Raw genomic sequence first — 19,926 nt, 5'->3', positions numbered from 1 at the left:
ATGACCGAATTCAATCAATGCAATATTCACAATCTTATTTATATCAACCTGTTCATTCTGAAATCATGACAAAACACTTCCTGCCCCGTGTGAGGATCGAACTCACGACCTTCAGATTATGAGACTGACGCGCTACCTACTGCGCTAACGAGGCTGATACGGAAGAAAATTAAGGCGTATGTAACAACGCTTCTGATTGGCTGATAACTGCTGATAATTATTTGTTGGCGACTATGATTGGTTATGAAAGTTTTTAAAAGCGACTAGAACCAGAACTAAGTCGTTTTCGCTTTTACCTGCTAATGTTATTAATTGTTTTAATGTTGTTCACACACCTAACAACACCGCACTGCACAATCCTAATATTCGTGTCATAAATCCATCCATTGTTTAAAATCAAATCGCCCACTTTAACGTTATTATTTCTAATATTATTTTTAAAAAATAGCGTTGATGTCTGATTGCGACGGTTTAATCTGTATGTTCACAGGTTAGAAGTCTATGCTTTCGTGATGAGTTGTCTCCCTCTGCTGGGCTGCCAGTTTACTCACTCCACCTCTCAACCAGAAAGTTGATTTCGTAATCAATACAGTTTTAAATGCATCAAATGCACAATAATATGTAGCCTATAGTACAGCATAGGCCTACATGTGTTTGTTAACAATGAACTATTATTTGTGCAAACTCCAATTATATGTCCATTTATATTTTCTTTATATCTTAATTCCTGAAGTCTCTTTCCCCCAAACACTCCATGCATTGTAATGCTTTAAACTGTATATTTTGCTTAATTGTACTATACTTTACTATTTATATGTTGTGTTGTAGGCTACTGTAGGCAGGTTTAGGAGGGTTACTTTTCATATGTATTCTGTTACAGTTACAAATTACTTAAAAAAGTATTCAGTAATGTAAACCAAGCACCACACTATGAAAGTGATGTAATCTGATTACTTTTGGATTACGTCAAGGTCACATGTGTAATTAAAGTCAAGTAAAAAGCAATATCAAAGTATATCGAAGTATATATCAAAGCACTTTTATTTAATATGAATTTAAAATTAAAATCTGATAAAAGCTAGGCTATTAAAACTAAGCAATCGTGTCTCGTTTCACCAACTAGAGATTACACAGCCCCGTAAATATTTATATAAAAGGCTATACAGACATCTAGTGACCACAGTAGCCTATTGTAGCCTATGCAGATGGTTTTATTTTTTAATTCTTTAACATGTACAAGGGGGGAAAAATAATTATAGTTTATACACAACATTAAAAAAGTCGACACCATCTACACATTAGTCTATTTCAAAATAGATCAATTCCGTGATCTTTCTTAATTTCTCAGACTGACCCTAGGGCTTTAGCGGTGGGAGTTCCCCTTTGTGAGGACTATCTTGTTAATTTCTACATTTTCCAGCTCATTTTCCGCTAGAAAACTTACATAAAACTGCGACCATACAAACTATGGAATTTTAAATCACTAACAAACACTAAATTGTAGCAAACGTGATTTTTTATTGTAGCATCTTCATACCTGGACAGGCATAATTTACGCTGTTGTTTCCTTTTTCCTCTTTGAAAACAACATAACTGTAAACTTTTCAGACATGAAAACGTTTTTTCTCTGCTGGAAGCATCGTAATTAACTTCTGCGTCTCAACTTGCATCTGAGAATGATTGTAGACAGCCAGCTGTTATTTGCGCATAAACCAGCAGGTGTCTCACGTGAGTCATGACTGGCAACAGAACCAGGAACTATAATCAAGCGTTATGATGTCAAAAAACTATTTTATTTAGCTTTAAATTAAACCATTGTAATCCTGAAAGTATTCTCTCTCTCTCTCTCTCTCTCTCTCTCTCTCTCTCTCTCTCTCTCTCTCTTTTTTTAATGTAACTATTTTCTGATTACTTTGTTTTTTGACGTAACGAATTAGTTACCATTTTTTGTATTCTGATTACGTAACGCCGTTACATGTATTCCGTTACTCTCCAACCCTTTAGGCCTACTGTTTTATATAGCCAGCGTATGTTGCGTTTAATGTTGGAGTAATGAAAAAAAATAAAAATAAAATAAAATAATTGGCAAGACAAAATAAATGCAGTTTGGGTCAATAATCTTAAGTGCTAACTTTAACTTCTCCTTACTGATATTTCGCAATGAACATGACCAAACTGGTTTCTTCTTCTTCTTCTTCTTTTTCTTCTTCTTCTTCTTCTTCTTATTTCATTATTTAGAGTAAATATAAGAATGCTGAATTTCATTGTTCCATCATGTTCAGGTCCCACATTAGGTAATAAGTAGCCTATCAAAGTCATGAAATGTATCCTGCCCCTCGCTTCATCTGGTCAACCTTTGTTTCAGGTTACAGAAACACTGGGTCAAAATTAGGATAAGCAGGGTTTATGGAGGTCAGTAGCTTTTAGACAGCAGAATGATGATGTTACAGCATCGATCAGTATAGGGGCTCTCTATGACCATGCTAAACCTTTTTTGCTTCAGGTTAATTATAGCTTCCCGCAGTGGTTAAACTCACTCTCTCTCACACACACACGCACGCACGCACGCGCAAACACACACACACACACACACACACACACACACATATATATATATATATATTTATTATAACGTGAGTCCATGCGATATGAAAATAAACTGTAAAATGAAATCACAAATCATATACAAATAAATAAACAATTTATTTCCTAAATTTAACAAAGACCAATTGACACAAATAACTTAACTTAAAATTTAATCGCACTGGACTGGATTTTTACATATAAATTATCCAAATATTATTATTTTGGAAGGACTTTTATTTTAAAGTGTCGTCAGTTGTCAGTTCGACGACATCGACGCAGTTCACAGAGCACCATTTGAAAAACTATCGTCTCACACTCACACTGACTCATTCAACGCGCGCGTCAAAGTGTGTTCCTCTCTCCTATTCGTGGAGTATAACAGACAATCTGTCGTCCTTTACATATTTGATTAATGGCTTTCATCATGATGAAGAAGAAAAGGTTTAAGTTTAAAGTGGATGTGGAACTGGAGGAGCTGTCATCTGTCCCATATGTGAATGGAGTTCTGTTCTGCAAGGTTCGACTGACGGACGGTGGCTTTTCAGAGGAGTCTTCGAGGTGAGACAAACGCAAGACATCCTGGAATTTTATTATATTTTATTATTTTAAGTGACAACAGTTTAGTTATGTATAAAATATACTACTAATAATGTAAAATAATACATTTGGTTGTGTGTCTGAATATATTGTTATGTTATGAGTGATTAAGAAGAGTGTTTCTTTTAATCTTGAAATAATTTGTTTCTTTTTATTAGCTTGTCTTATTAATATCGAGATATTTAAAAATAATAATAATAATAAAAAATGTAGAATAGATCGTTTAGTTATATGTAGAGGAACATGTGGCAGCCAGGGGAGTATTAGAGGGGGTGTGGTCTACACGGTTCTATAGGGAACTCAACAGGTCGACAAAAGTGGGCAGTGTTCAGATTAGCAAATCCTTTCCTTCCTCTAACCGTCAAGGCTGGACATAGCAACAGTGTGCATTTTACAAAATGGTAACATTCCATATCTGTCGGAATGCCAGACGTTTCTTCTCATGAACACTGCAAATGAAGGTTTACTTCATTGCCTTGGCATTAGTGTTACTGTGTTTTCAGGACAAACAAGGGAAGGGCTTTTTGACTGAGTACATTACAGCACTTAAACATACAAAGACAGTGAAAAAGAAAAACAGATGCAGTAAGCATTATTCAGAAATATTAGCAATATTCACAGAATGCACAGTCTTTCACAACCAGAACAAATATGACGTAACAGACACTGTAACAAGCTAATCCTTCCCCCGCCTGAAAACATTATTATAAAATGCCTTTTCTAAATCGCTTTCCCTAATAACACAGCGGTAATGATGTGGCTTATAGAGATTTTCTTGTGTACCGGAGCAAAGACAGTATATAAACATGTATTATATACAGTTGTTGGTTATATAGTTGTTTATAGAGTGCATCTTTCAAAGAAATGTCCAGGCCATATCCATCTATCTATCTATCTATCTCTCTATCCTTCCACCTGTCTGTCTGTCCATCCATCCGTCCATCCGCCTGTCTATTCTTCTATTTATTTGTAGTTCTATCGTTTTATCATATTATATGTGTCTCAAACTCATGGTTTCTTCTACAGAGAGCCGGTTCTGGTGAATTGTGTTAAATGGAGGAAAAGATTCTCCTTCTTATGCAAGATGAGTGCTAATGCAGGGACAGGGGTGCTGGAGCCTTGTGTTTTTCGGGTGTCTGTAAGAAAGGTACGATTTAACATATGTTCTATATCTTAATTTGGGCTCTAAGGATGAACACTTTCGTTTTTTTTATGTGTTTGTTGAATTGGATAATTGTTGGTGTGTTCTTTTATGAAGGAGCTCAAAGGTGGGAAGACATTTGCAAAGGTAAGCTCTGTTTATCCGTGGATTATGACAACTTTTTCTATCAGATTACTGGCACTGATACGGTGTGGGTGTGTCACACAGCTTGGTTTTGCTGATTTAAACTTGGCTGAGTTTGCCGGTTCAGGAAGCACCACACGGCGCTGTCTGTTGGAGGGATACAACACCAAAAACACACGTCAGGACAACTCTATACTGAAGGTACATACACACACACACATGCATAAATTAGAACAACTTCATAATGAAGATGCACACAGAGATTTTGAGACAGTTGCCCCCTTTGTCTTGAGACCACATGCCCTCTATATTGTATCCTTTTGTTTATTTGTATCATAAACATGCAGTTGCTAGGGGGCGGGTAAGGGGCGTGTCCTTTCAGATCTGTGTGTGGTGTTGTGTTACTTCATGTTCAGCTTCGTGTGGGTTATGTATGGCATGCTACGGCCTGTGTTGAGCTGTGTTTTCCAGCCCACAACCCCCACCTACGCCTAGAGCTGTTCACAGCGCCCCCAGAATTCCACAGCCCTGTATCCTTCCACTTCTGCCTGGAGCTGTTCAGAGAGTACCCCAGAATTCCACAGGCCTTCACATTTATATCTGTAGAGAGCCATGCACATAACCAGATCCTTTTAACGTGCATCACTGCAATTCATTAACAGATGGAAACATGCATGTTGCCATATTTATTATAGAAACAAACCATGTGACACAGAGCATTACAGTTATTTTACCATGTATACAGGACGTTCCTAGAAGAAATTTTCTTTTGTTGTATTTATACTTTTCTATTCGGTTACTTTTTTTTTTTTTCACATTGGTTTGCTGATAAATGGTACCATTTGTTGGGCCCTTAAAAAATAATTGCCACACAGCAATTGTTCCTATGTAACATATGTTCTGTTTTACTTTATATGTTCTGTCCCTTGGTTACTCATTCATGCCCTAGTTTGTTGCTGTGATTAATCACTGCTGATTATTAGATTCTGTTCAAGTGTTGATCTAGTTCCCTTTGTTTGTTCCTTGTATTTAAGCCCTGAGTTTCCCTAGTTCATTTGTCCGATATTGTCAATGTTATGTGGTTGTGTTATCTATATGAGTTTTAGTTGGTGGACATTAATAAAGACTGTTTTGTTTATCTACTCCCACATTGTGCGCTTCATAACAGCCACACTTGACATCTAACAGTTAAAGTAATTATTGTTAATAACACTAATAATAATAATAATATTTATTATTATTAAAACATTAATCAAGCATATTTGCATGTTTTATTTGTTTTATTTTTAAATTATATTTTAAGTTTAAAATTTAAATAATCAACCACAATAATCAAAAATTCTGTTCTGTTTCTTCTATGACTGAAGATACTTAAACATAATAACTTTATATTATTATGTTATAACATAATTGTATTAGTAAACCTTTTTGAAATTGGGTTTGCTGATAAATGGCACCATTTTTGGGGCCCTTAAAATAACTCTTAACAATGATTTTTACAGGTAATTATTATTAATAACAATAACACTAATATTGTTATTTTAGTTTATATACTTTATATTTTAAGTTGTAATAATTAAACAATAATTATAAATTTGTTCTGCATTATGAGATACTTAAACATAACAAACTTTAACCTAATAGTATTAGTAATCATTATACTGGGTTTGCTGATAAATGTCACCATTTGATGGGCCCTTAAAAATAACATCCAACATTGGTACTCAAAGGTAAAGTAAACAATAATAATAATTAGTAGTAGTAGTGTCAGGGTTATGTCTAAGTTTGTGTAGTTTCATTTTCCTTGTTCCCATTTTTCCTGTGCTCCTGGTCATTATTATTTTCCATAGTTACTCATTAGTTCCTCACTGTCACGTGTATGTTCTGGTGCTCCAACATGGCGGTCTCTCCCTCACAGCCAGCGAACCCAAGGCGATCACCGAGGTCATCCAGGAACCAGAACTGGAAACCAATAAAGCCCCGGAGACCACGCACACTGACAAATCCATCTCAGAGCCAGGAGTGGACCTAGACCCAATTGATCTGTGGTCCGCGGATCCAATTCCCACCCAGGTCCCCACCCCCCAATTCTTAATTTTCCTTGCCGTTTCCGTCTGGAGATCTTCTTCTGCCAATGTCCCTGCATGTGTTCTCGGTTCCAGCTATCCAGCTTCCGTCGCGGACTTTCGGGATTACAGCTGCGTCTTCACCCTGCACCCCTACACCGTCATCGGGCTCCTCCCTTCCTCCTACCTCCCCGTCGTCCTCGCTTGCCCCATCGTCGCCCCGGTCATCCAAGTCACCGTCACGGCCTCAGTCCCGAGAGCCAGCAGTTCAGCGCCAGCCTTCCAAGCTTGCGATGTCGCCCAGGTCCATCAGACTCTCTGCTCCGCCAGTTCCTCCATTCACCATGGTTCCGCCGCCGTCGGCTCCCGGTTGCCGCCCAGCCCGTCAGTCAAACTCCACTCTGGCTCCTCACCACTGTCAACACCACCATGGTGCCTGTGGCCAACTACCCCAGGCTGCTGTCCGTCACCAACTCCACGCCCTCCACCAACAGCCTCCTCCCTCATTCCTCTGGTTAGGCTTCGTTTGTCACGGCGCGAGGACGCGCCTTTCCGAGGGGGGCGTTATGTCACGTGTATGTTCTGTTCTGTTCAGTCCTTTGTCAGTTATTGATTGTGTCTAACGTGTTCATTCCTGTCATTATATTAAATATAAGATTGTGTATGTTGCTCATCTGCTTCGTCGTACGCTTCCTACAGCCACCTCAATGTGACACTCACCCATTCTTAACTCTGTTGATTACTGTGATTACTGTATTTTAACCCTTTTTTTCCTCTATTCATTGTTCCACGTTGTTTCAGTTTACGTGGTTGTTTATACAATACTCCTTGTGATTCTCCTGCTTTTTTCAAGACTGTTTGTTATATTGTCCTGAGTGACTAGTAGCATTTCAAAATATTAATCAAGCATGTTATGCTTTATTTTTAAATTATATATTATGGTGTAATTGATTCAAAAAGCAAGAGTAAAACAATATTAATTAAAAATCAGTTTTGCATTATGAGACACATAAACATAATAAGTTTCAACATAGTAATCTGTATCAGTCATGATAAAATAATATCTCTATTGCATAGGAATGATGCAAAACGGAGAATCTTAAACCCCCTTGACTATGCCCATTGTTTATTGCTTTTAGAAAACAGCATCAACTTTGTACAATTATATTTATCTTCATTCATTAATTTATGTGTATATGGGCTATTTTACAGTAGCTTCAAACATGGCTCACCCAATCAGATATTAGAGCCATGACTATATCCTTCATGAAAATACAATTTACCACACAGTTCTCCAGTACCTGATGTATATTTTCAGTGGGTAATAATGAAATATTTAATCTGCTACATTTCATATGTGTATAACTACTGACCACCTCTCTCTTTTTCTAGGTGATAATCAATATGCAACTAATGTCAGGTGATCCCTGCTTTAAAACGTAAGTTGACCCTTCGTTTTTAATATACTTTGAAAATTTTGAATTTCATCTTCAAATCAGATTCTGTCTGCATCCTTTTGAAAAGAATGCTTGTCATCAGCATCGAACCACCTGGTTTAACGAGGCTTAATGAATGAGACTTGCTGTTAACCCAGCTAGATCAGCGGCAAACCAGCATGAAATTCATACTGGTCTAAACTGGACAACAAGATTGTCCCCCAGAGTAACCCAGCTGCTTAGAATGACCTTGTTGATGTGACAGTTCAGACACAGCTGTCGTGATGCTTTTGTGTTTGTTTGCGTGTCTGTGCGGATGCCAGTGCGTGCGTTTGCTCCAGTGCGTTTTGTCTGACACCAATGTCTAGGACCGCATGAACACAGGAAGTCTGATTCAACCACTTCCTGGTAGCTTTTAGTCACACACAGGGGTGTCTGCAGCCTGAAACCTCTGAAAATTAGTTAAGGTTGCAGATTTACACTAAGATTTATTTTTGGAAGATATTATTCTTTGATTCAGCAAGGATGCTTTCAACTGATCAAAAGTCACAGCAAATGCTGTAAATGCTGTTCTTTTTAACTTCATGTTCATCAAAGAATTCTAAAAAAAATTTGTGCACGCCACTGGTTTTTCTTGAGCACCAGTTTAGCATATTAAAATGATTTCTGTAGGACCATGTGACACTGACGACTGGAGTAATGGCTGCTGAAAATTCTGGGAAAAAATAATTTAATTTTTTTGATAATATTTCACAATATTACTGTAAGTTAAGTATAGCATTATTGTTCCATTAAAAAGTAAAGATATAATCGAGAGTATTTGCGTTCATTAGGAGTAGCACAAAAATGTAAAACTTTAAGTTATTCAACACTGGTAATGGCAAGGTTGTTTGTAATAGAAAATTACATTTATGACAACATTTTTGTTTTGAAGTTTTCTTTAATGCTTTATCTCTTTGTGCTGATCTGATTCTCCTTAAATTGACTTGAAGCACTACAAGTGCTTGAAGCTGTTTATAGTTGGTACGGTTTCAGATCAGAGTAATTGTGTGGATTTGTTTGCGTGTATGTTGAAATAGTTGGCATTTATGCTGACATTTAGAGGAAGATAAATGTGTCATCTCACACAGCACCCAGATACACTGAAAGGTGTGCTTCCTGTTATGTAAGCGAGCTGGCAAACAATCTCCCATTAAAACAACACGCACAGTGTTCTGACAGTGGATTAGCAACTGATATGAATGACAAATAAACCGCCACGAAGAGGTGTGTGTGTGTGTGTGTCTGTGTGTCTGCAGGTTTGGCTATACTTGTGAGTGCCAAATGTCCTCACTTATAATTTTATGACAATCGAATAGTGAGGACATTCTACTGTTACTGGTCCTCACTAGTTAAAAAGGCTTAAAAATTGGCTAAAACATGTTTTTCTTTAAATCTCGCACACGTTTCTTTGATGGGCTAGGTTTAGGGGTAGGGGTTGGCTTAGGCCATAGAAAATATCATTAACCTGATATAAAATCAATGGACATCTATGGAATGTTCTCACTAATATAGTGAAACAAATGTGTGTATGTGTGTGTGTTTACCCACTTGAAATGTAAAATGTGCTTCAATAGGAGTTGTATCATTCTTTCACTGTGGATGGTTGGTTGTCAAAAATAGTCATACGCACTCATAAATCAATGTGTTTGGTTGTGTTTCCCTGCGAGTATGTGTTTGTGAGAGGCATTCAGGGTGTGTGGGAGTGCTCATACTGCACCTGAAGTACTTTTAGCTGGTGCATCAGGCACTAAAACCAGTGAAATGCCAGATTAGTACTTAATGGATTAATATCCTTATAAAATTATTTATAGATTAATTGTTCCCCTTATATAGTTTACATAACCTGGCTGTGTTCAGTTTATCAAAGACCCCCTGTGGAGAAAATCACGTTTTTAATGTTGTTTATATGCCTATGTGGTGTTCATCAGTCAACACCATTGCTGAATATTTTCTCCCTAAAACTACAGTTTACCAAAAAAAATCTCAAATACGCGGTTTGAAATCTCCCCTGTTCTATACGTCACAAACATGTTGTAACCAATCCTGTCAATATGCGGGCGAGCTTTGGCATATCATTAACTATGCTGCGAAGCTCGAGGGTCTCGAGAAGCCAGGTTATCCCGGTACATTTTTTCTGTTGATATGAGAAATCAGGTACATTTAGCAATATAGTGGGTAAATTATGTACTGTATATGATGTATATTATGATGTTACGATGCCTTTCTCCACTGACATTCTGAGTTGTTCAAAGTGTATGTAAGGATACTGATTGTTAGAGGGCAGATGTGTGACTCTGAGATGGCGAACAGGAACATAGTTTGTGTAACATTAGCAACACATTATTAGCTGTTTCATAACGTAATCAAGCCAAAGGCTAATGATATCAATTTCCGTTATGTGTGCGACGTTGTAAAGAGTGATACATAAAACGCGTTACTACATCGAATAGTAGACAAACCTGTATAATTTGTTTTGCCTCTTCTTCTGAATCAGTTTCTTGTTGAAACAAATATGGCTGAATTAAACCAGTATTTCCACTTGTCAATGTGTAGTGTTTACTTCAGTAAAGTTAACCGAGTGGATCAGGTATCCTGAGCTGGTGTGATTGAGTGGAGGCGGGAACTAATTTGCATATCCACATATACTAAATGAAGCAAGGGTGTAGAGTTACATTCAAGCTAATTTTAAGGCGTGAAGAAATTATTTTAACTGGAAAAAATGTTTAAATATGTCATTTTGGTGATAAGATTATAAGAAAATTATTGACTACAGGGGGACTTTAAAGGAATAATTCACTCAAATATTTTGAATATTTTGTCATCATTTACTCAAACCTCTATGACTTTTTTCTTCTGTAAAACACTGAACGTGAAATTTTGAATATTTCCATACTTTTAAAAGCAGTTATATGCTGTGCAGTTAAACAAATTGGGAATTTTAAGCTTCAAAAAAGATGCAAAAACATCTTAAAAAAAAAAAAAAATTCTTTAATTCATTCATGAGTCATGCTTGAAACATTGGACATTTCTTTACACCCCTTTAACTAATGTGAATAACCTCCTTTTTTTAAACTTATTAGTGGTGCTTGCATCACTATTGTTAATCCTCATGCTTATTAGAATTCTTCTGGACAAAACTTTGTCCAGTTTGTCGTAGACCCATGAATGAGGTGTCAAATCAGATGGCTTATTGAGGAGAGGTGTGCTATCACTTTTAATAATGATTGGTTGTACGATGTTTGTCTGGCGGGCGAAAAAATTCCATAGACTTACATTGGCCAGTAATTTGTGAGATTGTATCTCCGTATCAGAGACTTTGGGGTAGGCTCATTTGACTCGGCTTAGAAAGCAGCCAATAAATAGTGACATTTAAACTTTGTAACCATGTCCTAGCAACCAGTTATAGCACCCTACCAACCACTCCATAGACTTCCATTGAAAAAAAATGTGAGATATATCTTTGGATCAGAACATTGTACAGACAAGTGGGTCTCTTTTGACTCCATGCCCATGCCCTAGCAACCATTTAGAGCACCCTATCAACCATAGAATAAAATTAATTGGCTGTGTCTTTGCAGCAGAACAACATAGAGACATGGGGATGGGCTCTTTTGATTCAGACTGGCAGGTAATCTTTAAACATCTCACTGACAACTGTCTGGCCACACCCTAGCAACCATTTAAAACACCCTAGCAACTGCATGGCAGCATAAAAAGCTGTATCTCAGCACCAGAACATCATAGAGACAAAGGGGTTGGCTCTTTTGATTCTGGCAGGCATACTGTCTATTACTATCACCCTGATAACTGTATAGCCACACCTTAGCAACCGTTTACAGCATCCTATCAACGTATTAGCAACATAAACACGTCATATCTCAGCACAGACTTGAGAGTTAGCTTTCTAGAAATCACGCAAAAGACCCTAGTAACTGGTCCGGTCCATCCATTTTTTTTTTTTTTTTTTTTACATATTCTGCTTTTGTATTATCTCCATGACTTTTTCCCCTTTCTGATATTGAGCTTTCAAAATATTAAGGCTCTCGTGTAAATAAATGGGAGCCAGAATGTAGGAGTCTACATGTAATGTTTTGTAAAAAATATTAAGTTTGTGTTTAAGTTAAGAATATTATATTGTATGTTACATTATGTGATTTTTGTGTATGCAACAATTTCTTTTTTTGATGTTTTGTTATGTTTACATGTTTTTAATGGTGACATTTTTTATTCTTCCAGGCCTCCATCCACTGCAATGACCGTTGGTTTTCCAGGAGACGCAGAGACATGTCTACATGAGGACAGAAGAGGAGAGACACAGAAATCAACTAATCAACATATTTGTACAGGTACCTTGAAAATCCACACACAAAAACACCAGTTATATGTACAATATATTTTTACAGTATATTTATTATTATTATTATTATTATTATAAATGTTGAAAACAGTTTTTGCTGCTTAAAATTTTTTTTGACACACTACCATTCAAAGGTTTGGGCTAAGTAAAAAGATTTAAAATAAATAAATAAATAAATTCATTCAGCAAAGACACATTGAATTGATCAACAGTGACAGTAAAGACATCTGTGAATGTTACAAAAGGTTTCTATTTCAAATAAATGCTGTTCTTTTAAACTTTCTATTCATCAAAGAATCCTGAAAAAAAATCAGTTTCCACAAAATTATGAAGCAGCACAAGTGTTTTCAACACTGATAATAATAAGAAATGTTTCTTGCGCACCAAATCAGTATCTTAGAATGATTTCTGGAGTAATAATGCTGGAGTAATGATGCTGAAAATTCTGGAATAAATTTACAGGAATAAATTACAATTTAAAATATTTTAAAATAGACAACAGTTACTTTAATTTATAATAATATTACTCAATATCACTATTACTTTTACTATATTTTTGATAAATGCAGCCTTGGTAAGCATAAAGGACATCTTTCAAAAACATTAAAAAATCTAAATTATTCCAAACGATTGCATGTAGGGATGTGCCCGAAGCCAAATACCTTATTCGGAAAGATATGGATAACATGTAATAACACATTCTATAGAGTCTTTAAAGGGACATGGTGATGGAAAAAACATGAGATGAGAGGAGAAACTTTTGCGAGAGAACACAAAACTTTTGCAAGAGAACACAAAAGCACTGAAATATAATTTCTCCTCCTATCTTATATTTTTTCCATCACCATGTCCCTTTAGGGCACATCCCTACTCTTAATTTAAGGCTAGTTCGCATTTCAACCATCCCAAAATGATGCTAACAATCCACTGAATTTTATCATCTAGAAACTCCAGGAAAAAGTGGCTTCAGCCATAGTTCTGTTCCAGACGAACTGGGAAAGTGTGGCCATTCAAGAACCGCCAGCTACGCCAGCCAGCAGTCCAAGTTCTCGGGTCTGTTCATTCACACCAAATGTATTGCTTTTCTGTTATTCTTTTTGCTTTTTGCTCTTATTGTGCCTTTTGCATAATATTATATCATAATATTGATCAGTCTGGACATCCATGTAGGCTACAGCACGGGTCACTCGCGCTCCTCCAGCCTGACGGAGCTCTCGCATAGAAGGAACTTGTCTGCGGGCAGTGCCTCCACTGGGATTGGCAGCCTACCAGAGCCCAGTGAGGACAGAGAGTCCCGCACACCTTTGCCCCAAGACTTAGCCACACCGTCACACAGTGGGATCACAGCCAACAGGTAAACATGTGTTTTAGCTCCTCCTGCAAAATGTTTTTCAGAGAAATCTTTGAGTGAAGTCATTAACAAAGTGTGTATGTTTGTATTTCAGGCACCCTGTAAAGCAGGACTCGGTAGAGTGTCAGCTAAAGCGAATGGACGCTACCAGAGTGGATGCTGACGATATCATTGAGACAATCCTACAGGGTCAGGACTTCAGCCGCAGCATACTGGATTCTAGTAATGAAGGTACTGTTAGAACAACTTTGATTAAGCAACCTTTCCTAAAATAAACAAAGCACCTTGATGCATGTAGCATTTACAGTCCAGATGTTAAAAATGCCATATCAGTGTAAAAAAAAAAAGGATTTTACTCGCTCAGTTGAAATAGCAGAGTTTAATGCATTATGAAGACAGTTTGCGGTCAGTTTTTGAAAGAAGTCTCTTAATGGCACTTTTCCACTGCGTGGTACAACTCGGCTCGGCTCGGCTTTGCTTTACTTTTGGTTTGCTTTTCCACTGCAGTTAGTACCTCTTCAAAGTGGGTGGGATTATAGACTGATCGTTATAGTTGCGCCACCTCTACTGCCGTGGATCCGCTCCTCAGCTACCAACAAGTCTGCAACTCATCTACTGTCCACGATACAGCCATTTCTTTTTTCAAGTTGCGTGCGACAGTCGTTTAAAGCAAGTCCTTTAAAAAAGTCATGCGAACAATACTGCGGTGGCTCTTACTACCTATTTAAATCTAGTGGGTTTGGTGTCTCGTGTTTCAAATCCAATGACGCTGGTAGTGACAATTCTTTCTGACCAATCAGCGATCTGCAGTGTTTACACGTCACATTTTAGTATCGGCACGGTTTACTTGGAACCTCAAACGAGGTGGTACTATTTAAGCGAGCCGTACTGAGGCGTACCATGCAGTGGAAAAGCGGCAAAAAGTGAGCCGTACCGAGCTGTATCATCAAAGTCCCTTTAAAACAAAGTCATTTCACTCGGCGGCCATCTTTGAAACGCCTCTCGGGCATTCAAGTGCAAGCTTTCGATTAAATTTCATATTTGAAATCACCAATGAAATCTAACAACTGTCTAGATCAAGCTAATGCGCATGCGCAGTCCTAAATGCGCGTCTCATTTCGGAGGCGCGCGTTTGACTATTTCTATAGGAAGCGGAGCTTCTAGCGGCTGCTGCAGTGACTCAATGACTTTACCAATCTTTACCAACTTTCTCCCATTCAAAACAATATGAGTGACGCGTCTTGTGTTATTCTATAGTCTTTGGTACCATGCACTGGAAAAGCGCTGTAAGTCTCTGCATTTATTTGAAAAAACACAGTTTCATTGTGAAATATTATTACAATTTAAGATAACGGTTCAGAAATTCAGAAATCATTCTAATATGCAGATTTGGTGCTCAAGAAACATTTCTTATTATCAGTGTTGATGAAAACAGTTGCTGCTTCGTTTTTGTGTGTGTGTGTGTGTGTGTGTGTGTGTGTGTGTGTGTGTGTGTGTGTGTGTGTGTGGAAAGTGATTTTTAGGATTCTTTGATGAATAGAAAGTTTAAAAAATACCATTTTTCTAACATTATAAATACAAATACAAACAAATGAACAGTATAAGTGAATTTCAAAGAAAAAATAAATAAATATGGTTCCTTTTAAGGTACCAGGGCTGCATTATGTGGCGGGGAGGGTACACAAACACACACACATATAATGACATAAATAGGCCTACTTCTACTGATATATTTTGAATGGCCCTGAGAAAAAAATGTTTACATTTGAACATCATTTCCATCTCCATAACAGCAGGCTGTGGGCAACAGCGGACACACACACACGAAAAACATGCCGTGTATACGACCAGCTCTCGCAGAGCTTTACATCACAACACACAGTGTTCCACTGTCCCGTAGTAGGTGCAAACTGCATTCAGACTCAAGACGAGGAAATTCTGAGTTGTGTTTTACCGCAGACGCACAGTTGCACAAATATGCACCACATTGTGGCTTTATAAGATGAATATTTACTATGGTTACTACAGTCTCAAACAAACAAAAGAATTTCCCCTCTTCTCTCTCTGACTCATGGATAGACCTCAGAGACAGCAACTTTAAACTTGCAGCTGCCACAAGATCTTTTCCCTGAAACCACCAGAGCTATATATGTATATATATATATATATATATATACACACAGTATATATATATATATATATATATATATACAGGTGCTGGTCATATAATTAGAATATCATCAAAAAGTTGATTTATTTCACTAATTCCATTCAAAAAGTGAAACTTGTATATTATATTCATTCATTACACACAGACTGATATATTTCAAATGTTTATTTCTTTTCATTTTGATAATTATAACTGACAACTAAGGAAAATCCCAAATTCAGTATCTCAGAAAATTAGAATATTGTGAAAAGGTTCAATATTGAAGACACCTGGTGCCACACTCTAATCAGCTAATTAACTCAAAACACCTGCAAAGGCCTTTAAATGGTCTCTCAGTCTAGTTCTGTAGGCTACACAATCATGGGGAAGACTGCTGACTTGACAGTTGTCCAAAAGACGACCATTGACACCTTGCACAAGGAGGGCAAGACACAAAAGAGGCTGGCTGTTCACTGAGCTCTGTGTCCAAGCACATTAATAGAGAGGCGAAGGGAAGGAAAAGATGTGGTAGAAAAAAGTGTATAAGCAATAGGGATAACCGCACCCTGGAGAGGATTGTGAAACAAAACCCATTCAAAAATGTGGGGGAGATTCACAAAGAGTGGACTGCAGCTGGAGTCAGTGCTTCAAGAACCACTACGCACAGACGTATGCAAGACATGGGTTTCAGCTGTCGCATTCCTTGTGTCAAGCCACTCTTGAACGACAGACAGCGTCAGAAGCGTCTCGCCTGGGCCAAAGACAAAAAGGACTGGACTGCTGCTAAGTGGTCCAAAGTTATGTTCTCTGATGAAAGTAAATTTTGCATTTCCTTTGGAAATCAGGGTCCCAGAGTCTGGAGGAAGAGAGGAGAGGCACACAATCCACGTTGCTTGAGGTCCAGTGTAAAGTTTCCACAGTCAGTGATGGTTTGGGGTGCCATGTCATCTGCTGGTGTTGGTCCACTGTGTTTTCTGAGGTCCAAGGTCAACGCAGCCGTATACCAGGAAGTTTTAGAGCACTAATATATATCACACAGTATATATATATATATATATATATAGCTTTTAATGGCTGCATTTATTTGATCAAAAATACAATTAAATCAGTAATATTACTGGTTTCTATTTGAATATATTTTGAAATGTAATTTATTCCTGTGATGCAAAGCTGAATTTTCAGCATCATTAACTCCAGTCTTCAGTGTCACATGATCCTTCAGAAAACATTCTAATAAGATTATTATATGCATATGTACATAAATGTTGTTTTGTCCATGCAAAAGTTGATGCTGTAATGTTAGGACATTGCTATGTGGTTACTAGGGCTTTCTGGGTGGTAAAAAATTATATTGTTCTTCAGTGTAAGTATAAGAGATGTTTTTGCCCATTTTATTGTTCACCAATTGATATTATGAAATATAGTCTAAATATTTGTGTATATGTGTGTTGCAGAGGAGGGTCTGCGGCTGTTTGTTGGGCCAGGAGGAAGCACTGCACTGGGCTCTCAGCACACCAGGTGAAATATATTATGTAACATCCCTGCCGCAAGGTCACCACGGCAACTGTCACCCTCTGCTATGCTGTCCTCATGTGATACATGGTCATTGTGTTTGCATTATGAGAAGCAGATTATTCCGTGGTATTATGTTACATGAGCTCTGAAAATATCATCAAATTGCAGACTGTGGTAATATAATATAATGTGTATCTCTCTCTTTCTGTCATTCAGGGTTGGTGCTGGAGCTTTTGAACAGGTGGTTATAAAACGTTAGACTGAACGTCCATGGGGGAAGGTGATGTAATATCCTGTGTCAAAGAAGGGGACAGCAGTTGTCTTCGATCACAAGCAGCAGTTCTATACTGGGCTCCTGACACATTCATAGGCTCTAGGAATTTGTGACATCACTGCTCCCCCTACTGGTCAAGCTCTGGTGACAGACAAAAGCTTTGTTTTAGCTCAGAGTAACAGGAAATGCTTGGATTGGTACACTTTTACCAAAAGTACATGGTTATTGTTCTCGCAGTCATTTTTAAAATGGTCGCTTGGAACCACTGGTATAATCGAACCGAAAAGGCGTGTTGCAGTATTTAAGGCCTTTTTTATATAAACTTGACATGAATTGATGCACTTTAGACTGTCCGGTGTTTCCTTTAATGGATGCTGCTAATTTGAGGGGGAAAAGAAGAAAAAAAAAAAAAGTTATATTATATTATTAGTATATTTATACTGCAGATTTCAAGTAGACTTGAAACTTGAAATCATATTTCTGATAAAAGTCTTTTTGTGGCTATACAGTAGACAGAGGACAGCTAGGTGGTCTGAGCTGTAGGTGGCTATTAGTTCAACACCTGGTAGAAGTAACTTGACTGCTGGACTGTTTTTCAAGTCATTTGAAATGAGAAGCCTCTGTTAAAACGGCATAATCCAAATTAGTTTTACAGGCATTCCTTTTCTGTTAAGGAGAGATGCAGAAGACCTGAACCAAGATTCAGGATCCTTTTTGTTTGTTTAAAACGGTTTGAAAATTTGGGGGATTTTATAGTTTATTATTGCAATAATTTGTTTGAAATAACATTAAGGTTAATAAACAAGGCTGTTTATCAGATTTCATATTGTAGATTATAGAGCTGTACATTTTTAGATATTTGTATATAAAGAAAACATAGATTTAATTTATGTGTTCTGGTTTTTCAGTTGTAACAAAAAAGCTAAAGTAGTAAAAAAGAAAAAGAAAGACTTATGATATATCTGATATTTCAAATCATAAAGGTCATAAAGTATATACGTATGTATAGGTATATTATAGGTAAATATACCTATATAAATATACTCATAGGTATATTTATATAGGTATATTTACCTATATATAAGTATATTTCTTAAATACTGTTTAATACTTCTTGAATACTGCCTATTGAAATCTAAGAAAGTACAGTGCCAGACTGCCAGGAACGTCTTTCCCGAAATGTACCTGTTTTTTGTTTTTGTTTTGTTTTTTAAAAGTAAATTATGTAATTAAGTGGCAGCAAAAAATGTCAGTCAAAATTCAGAATGTAATGTTGCATTTTAAGAATGCATTAGAGCATAACATAAATGTTGTTTAAAAAAATAAAACTGTTATATAAACAAAGTACTTGTTACTGTAGTTTTGATTTGTTGTCATATTGCTGATTTGCTTGGCAGTTGTCTTTTTGCACAAGTTTTTTTGTGCACAATTCACACTTCTATTATTTATTATATCAACTTAAAATACATGTCACATAATAAAGATATAAACGTAGTAAGTACTGTACTGTACACAAGTCTTAGGCTAACCTTAATGGGCAAGAAAATTAAACTTAGAGCATTACTGTCGCACAACACTAATATATGGAAAAATAGAAGTGACTTAATATTTATTATCAGATGGACTCTGCAAGACATCTACAGTCAGGTACAAACCATGTCAAACCACGCTGGTTGCTGGAAGATCGTGTTGCCAAGTCTTTTGTAAAACGTCTTCCTGGGAAATGCAGTTAACTTTTTCGCCCCCCGGGCAAACCTTTTCTATTTTCACGTTGTATTACATGCGTATTTAATCAATGGTTTTAAACACATGGAATAATATATGATTTGCATAGGCGTAATTTGCGGGTGGGACATGTCCCCACCACTTTTTGCCAGGGTCGATATTGTCCCCACCACTTTTTGAAACATCTCGTGGCATGGATGTATACTAATTCAAAAGAAACATCTCTTGTTGATTAACAATTCATTCGTTTGTGTTAAATAATAGGCGATCTGGCGCTGGGATGTGTCGTTTTTGAAATCACATTGAGTGCTCGTTGCCGCTGTTATCAGCGGCACAACAGTTTTCTCTTTGCGCTCGTGCACAGTGCACAGTCTTCACACGGACGAGCGCTTCAATCTATCGATGTTACGGCCGCAGACTCTATTCGTTCCGGTGAAATCACAAACAAAATGCACATAAACGTGTCCTTGCTCTTGATAAACAATCACTGATGAACATTGGTTTTAATGAGAAAAAAATTAAATAAATAACATGAAGGCGGAT

General features: G+C 37.1%; 1 protein-coding gene and 1 non-coding gene across 6 annotated transcripts; one reads left to right on the top strand and one right to left on the bottom strand.

The window, feature by feature from the left end:
* Window positions 1-81: 81 nt before the first annotated feature.
* On the bottom strand, window positions 82-154 carry trnam-cau (transfer RNA methionine (anticodon CAU)). Its single transcript has one exon. It is a non-coding gene; the product is annotated as a tRNA-Met (tRNA).
* A 2,705-nt stretch (window positions 155-2,859) lies between these two features.
* On the top strand, window positions 2,860-19,002 carry eeig2a (EEIG family member 2a). 5 transcript variants are annotated; one of them, XM_051912371.1, is made up of 11 exons: window positions 2,860-3,144; window positions 4,210-4,330; window positions 4,442-4,471; window positions 4,553-4,669; window positions 7,927-7,973; window positions 12,249-12,358; window positions 13,315-13,422; window positions 13,540-13,723; window positions 13,815-13,951; window positions 17,324-17,387; window positions 17,601-19,002. In XM_051912371.1, exons 1-11 carry the CDS (start codon window positions 2,999-3,001, stop codon window positions 17,641-17,643), a joined length of 1,107 nt encoding a protein of 368 aa, XP_051768331.1. In that variant the 5' UTR covers window positions 2,860-2,998; the 3' UTR covers window positions 17,644-19,002. The 5 variants fall into 5 exon arrangements, 3 of the variants coding, with proteins under 3 accessions (XP_051768331.1, XP_051768302.1, XP_051768310.1); XR_007932588.1 differs by lacking the exons at window positions 2,860-3,144; window positions 4,442-4,471 and adding an exon at window positions 6,387-7,109 and having other exon boundaries at window positions 4,213-4,330; window positions 4,516-4,669; window positions 17,601-18,649; window positions 18,723-19,002; XR_007932587.1 differs by lacking the exons at window positions 2,860-3,144; window positions 4,442-4,471 and adding an exon at window positions 6,387-7,109 and having other exon boundaries at window positions 4,213-4,330; window positions 4,516-4,669; window positions 17,601-18,667; window positions 18,723-19,002.
* Window positions 19,003-19,926: the final 924 nt, after the last annotated feature.

The sequence above is a fragment of the Ctenopharyngodon idella genome, chromosome 2 (assembly GCF_019924925.1).
Source record: "Ctenopharyngodon idella isolate HZGC_01 chromosome 2, HZGC01, whole genome shotgun sequence".
In the NCBI taxonomy this organism is placed as follows: Eukaryota; Metazoa; Chordata; class Actinopteri; order Cypriniformes; family Xenocyprididae; genus Ctenopharyngodon; species Ctenopharyngodon idella.
The sequence above is the reverse complement of the archived record's forward strand: the minus strand, read 5'-3'. Positions and strand labels throughout refer to the sequence as shown.

Bases quoted from the DNA above. Each gene is read 5' to 3' on its own strand.
- eeig2a (XM_051912342.1), top strand. From the start codon at position 6,603: ATGTCCCTGCATGTGTTCTCGGTTCCAGCTATCCAGCTTCCGTCGCGG. The intron at 7,110-7,926 runs GTATGTTCTGTT...CTCTTTTTCTAG, and splicing joins AGGGGGGCGTTATGTCACGT to GTGATAATCAATATGCAACT. The intron at 13,952-17,323 runs GTACTGTTAGAA...TGTGTGTTGCAG, and splicing joins ACTGGATTCTAGTAATGAAG to AGGAGGGTCTGCGGCTGTTT.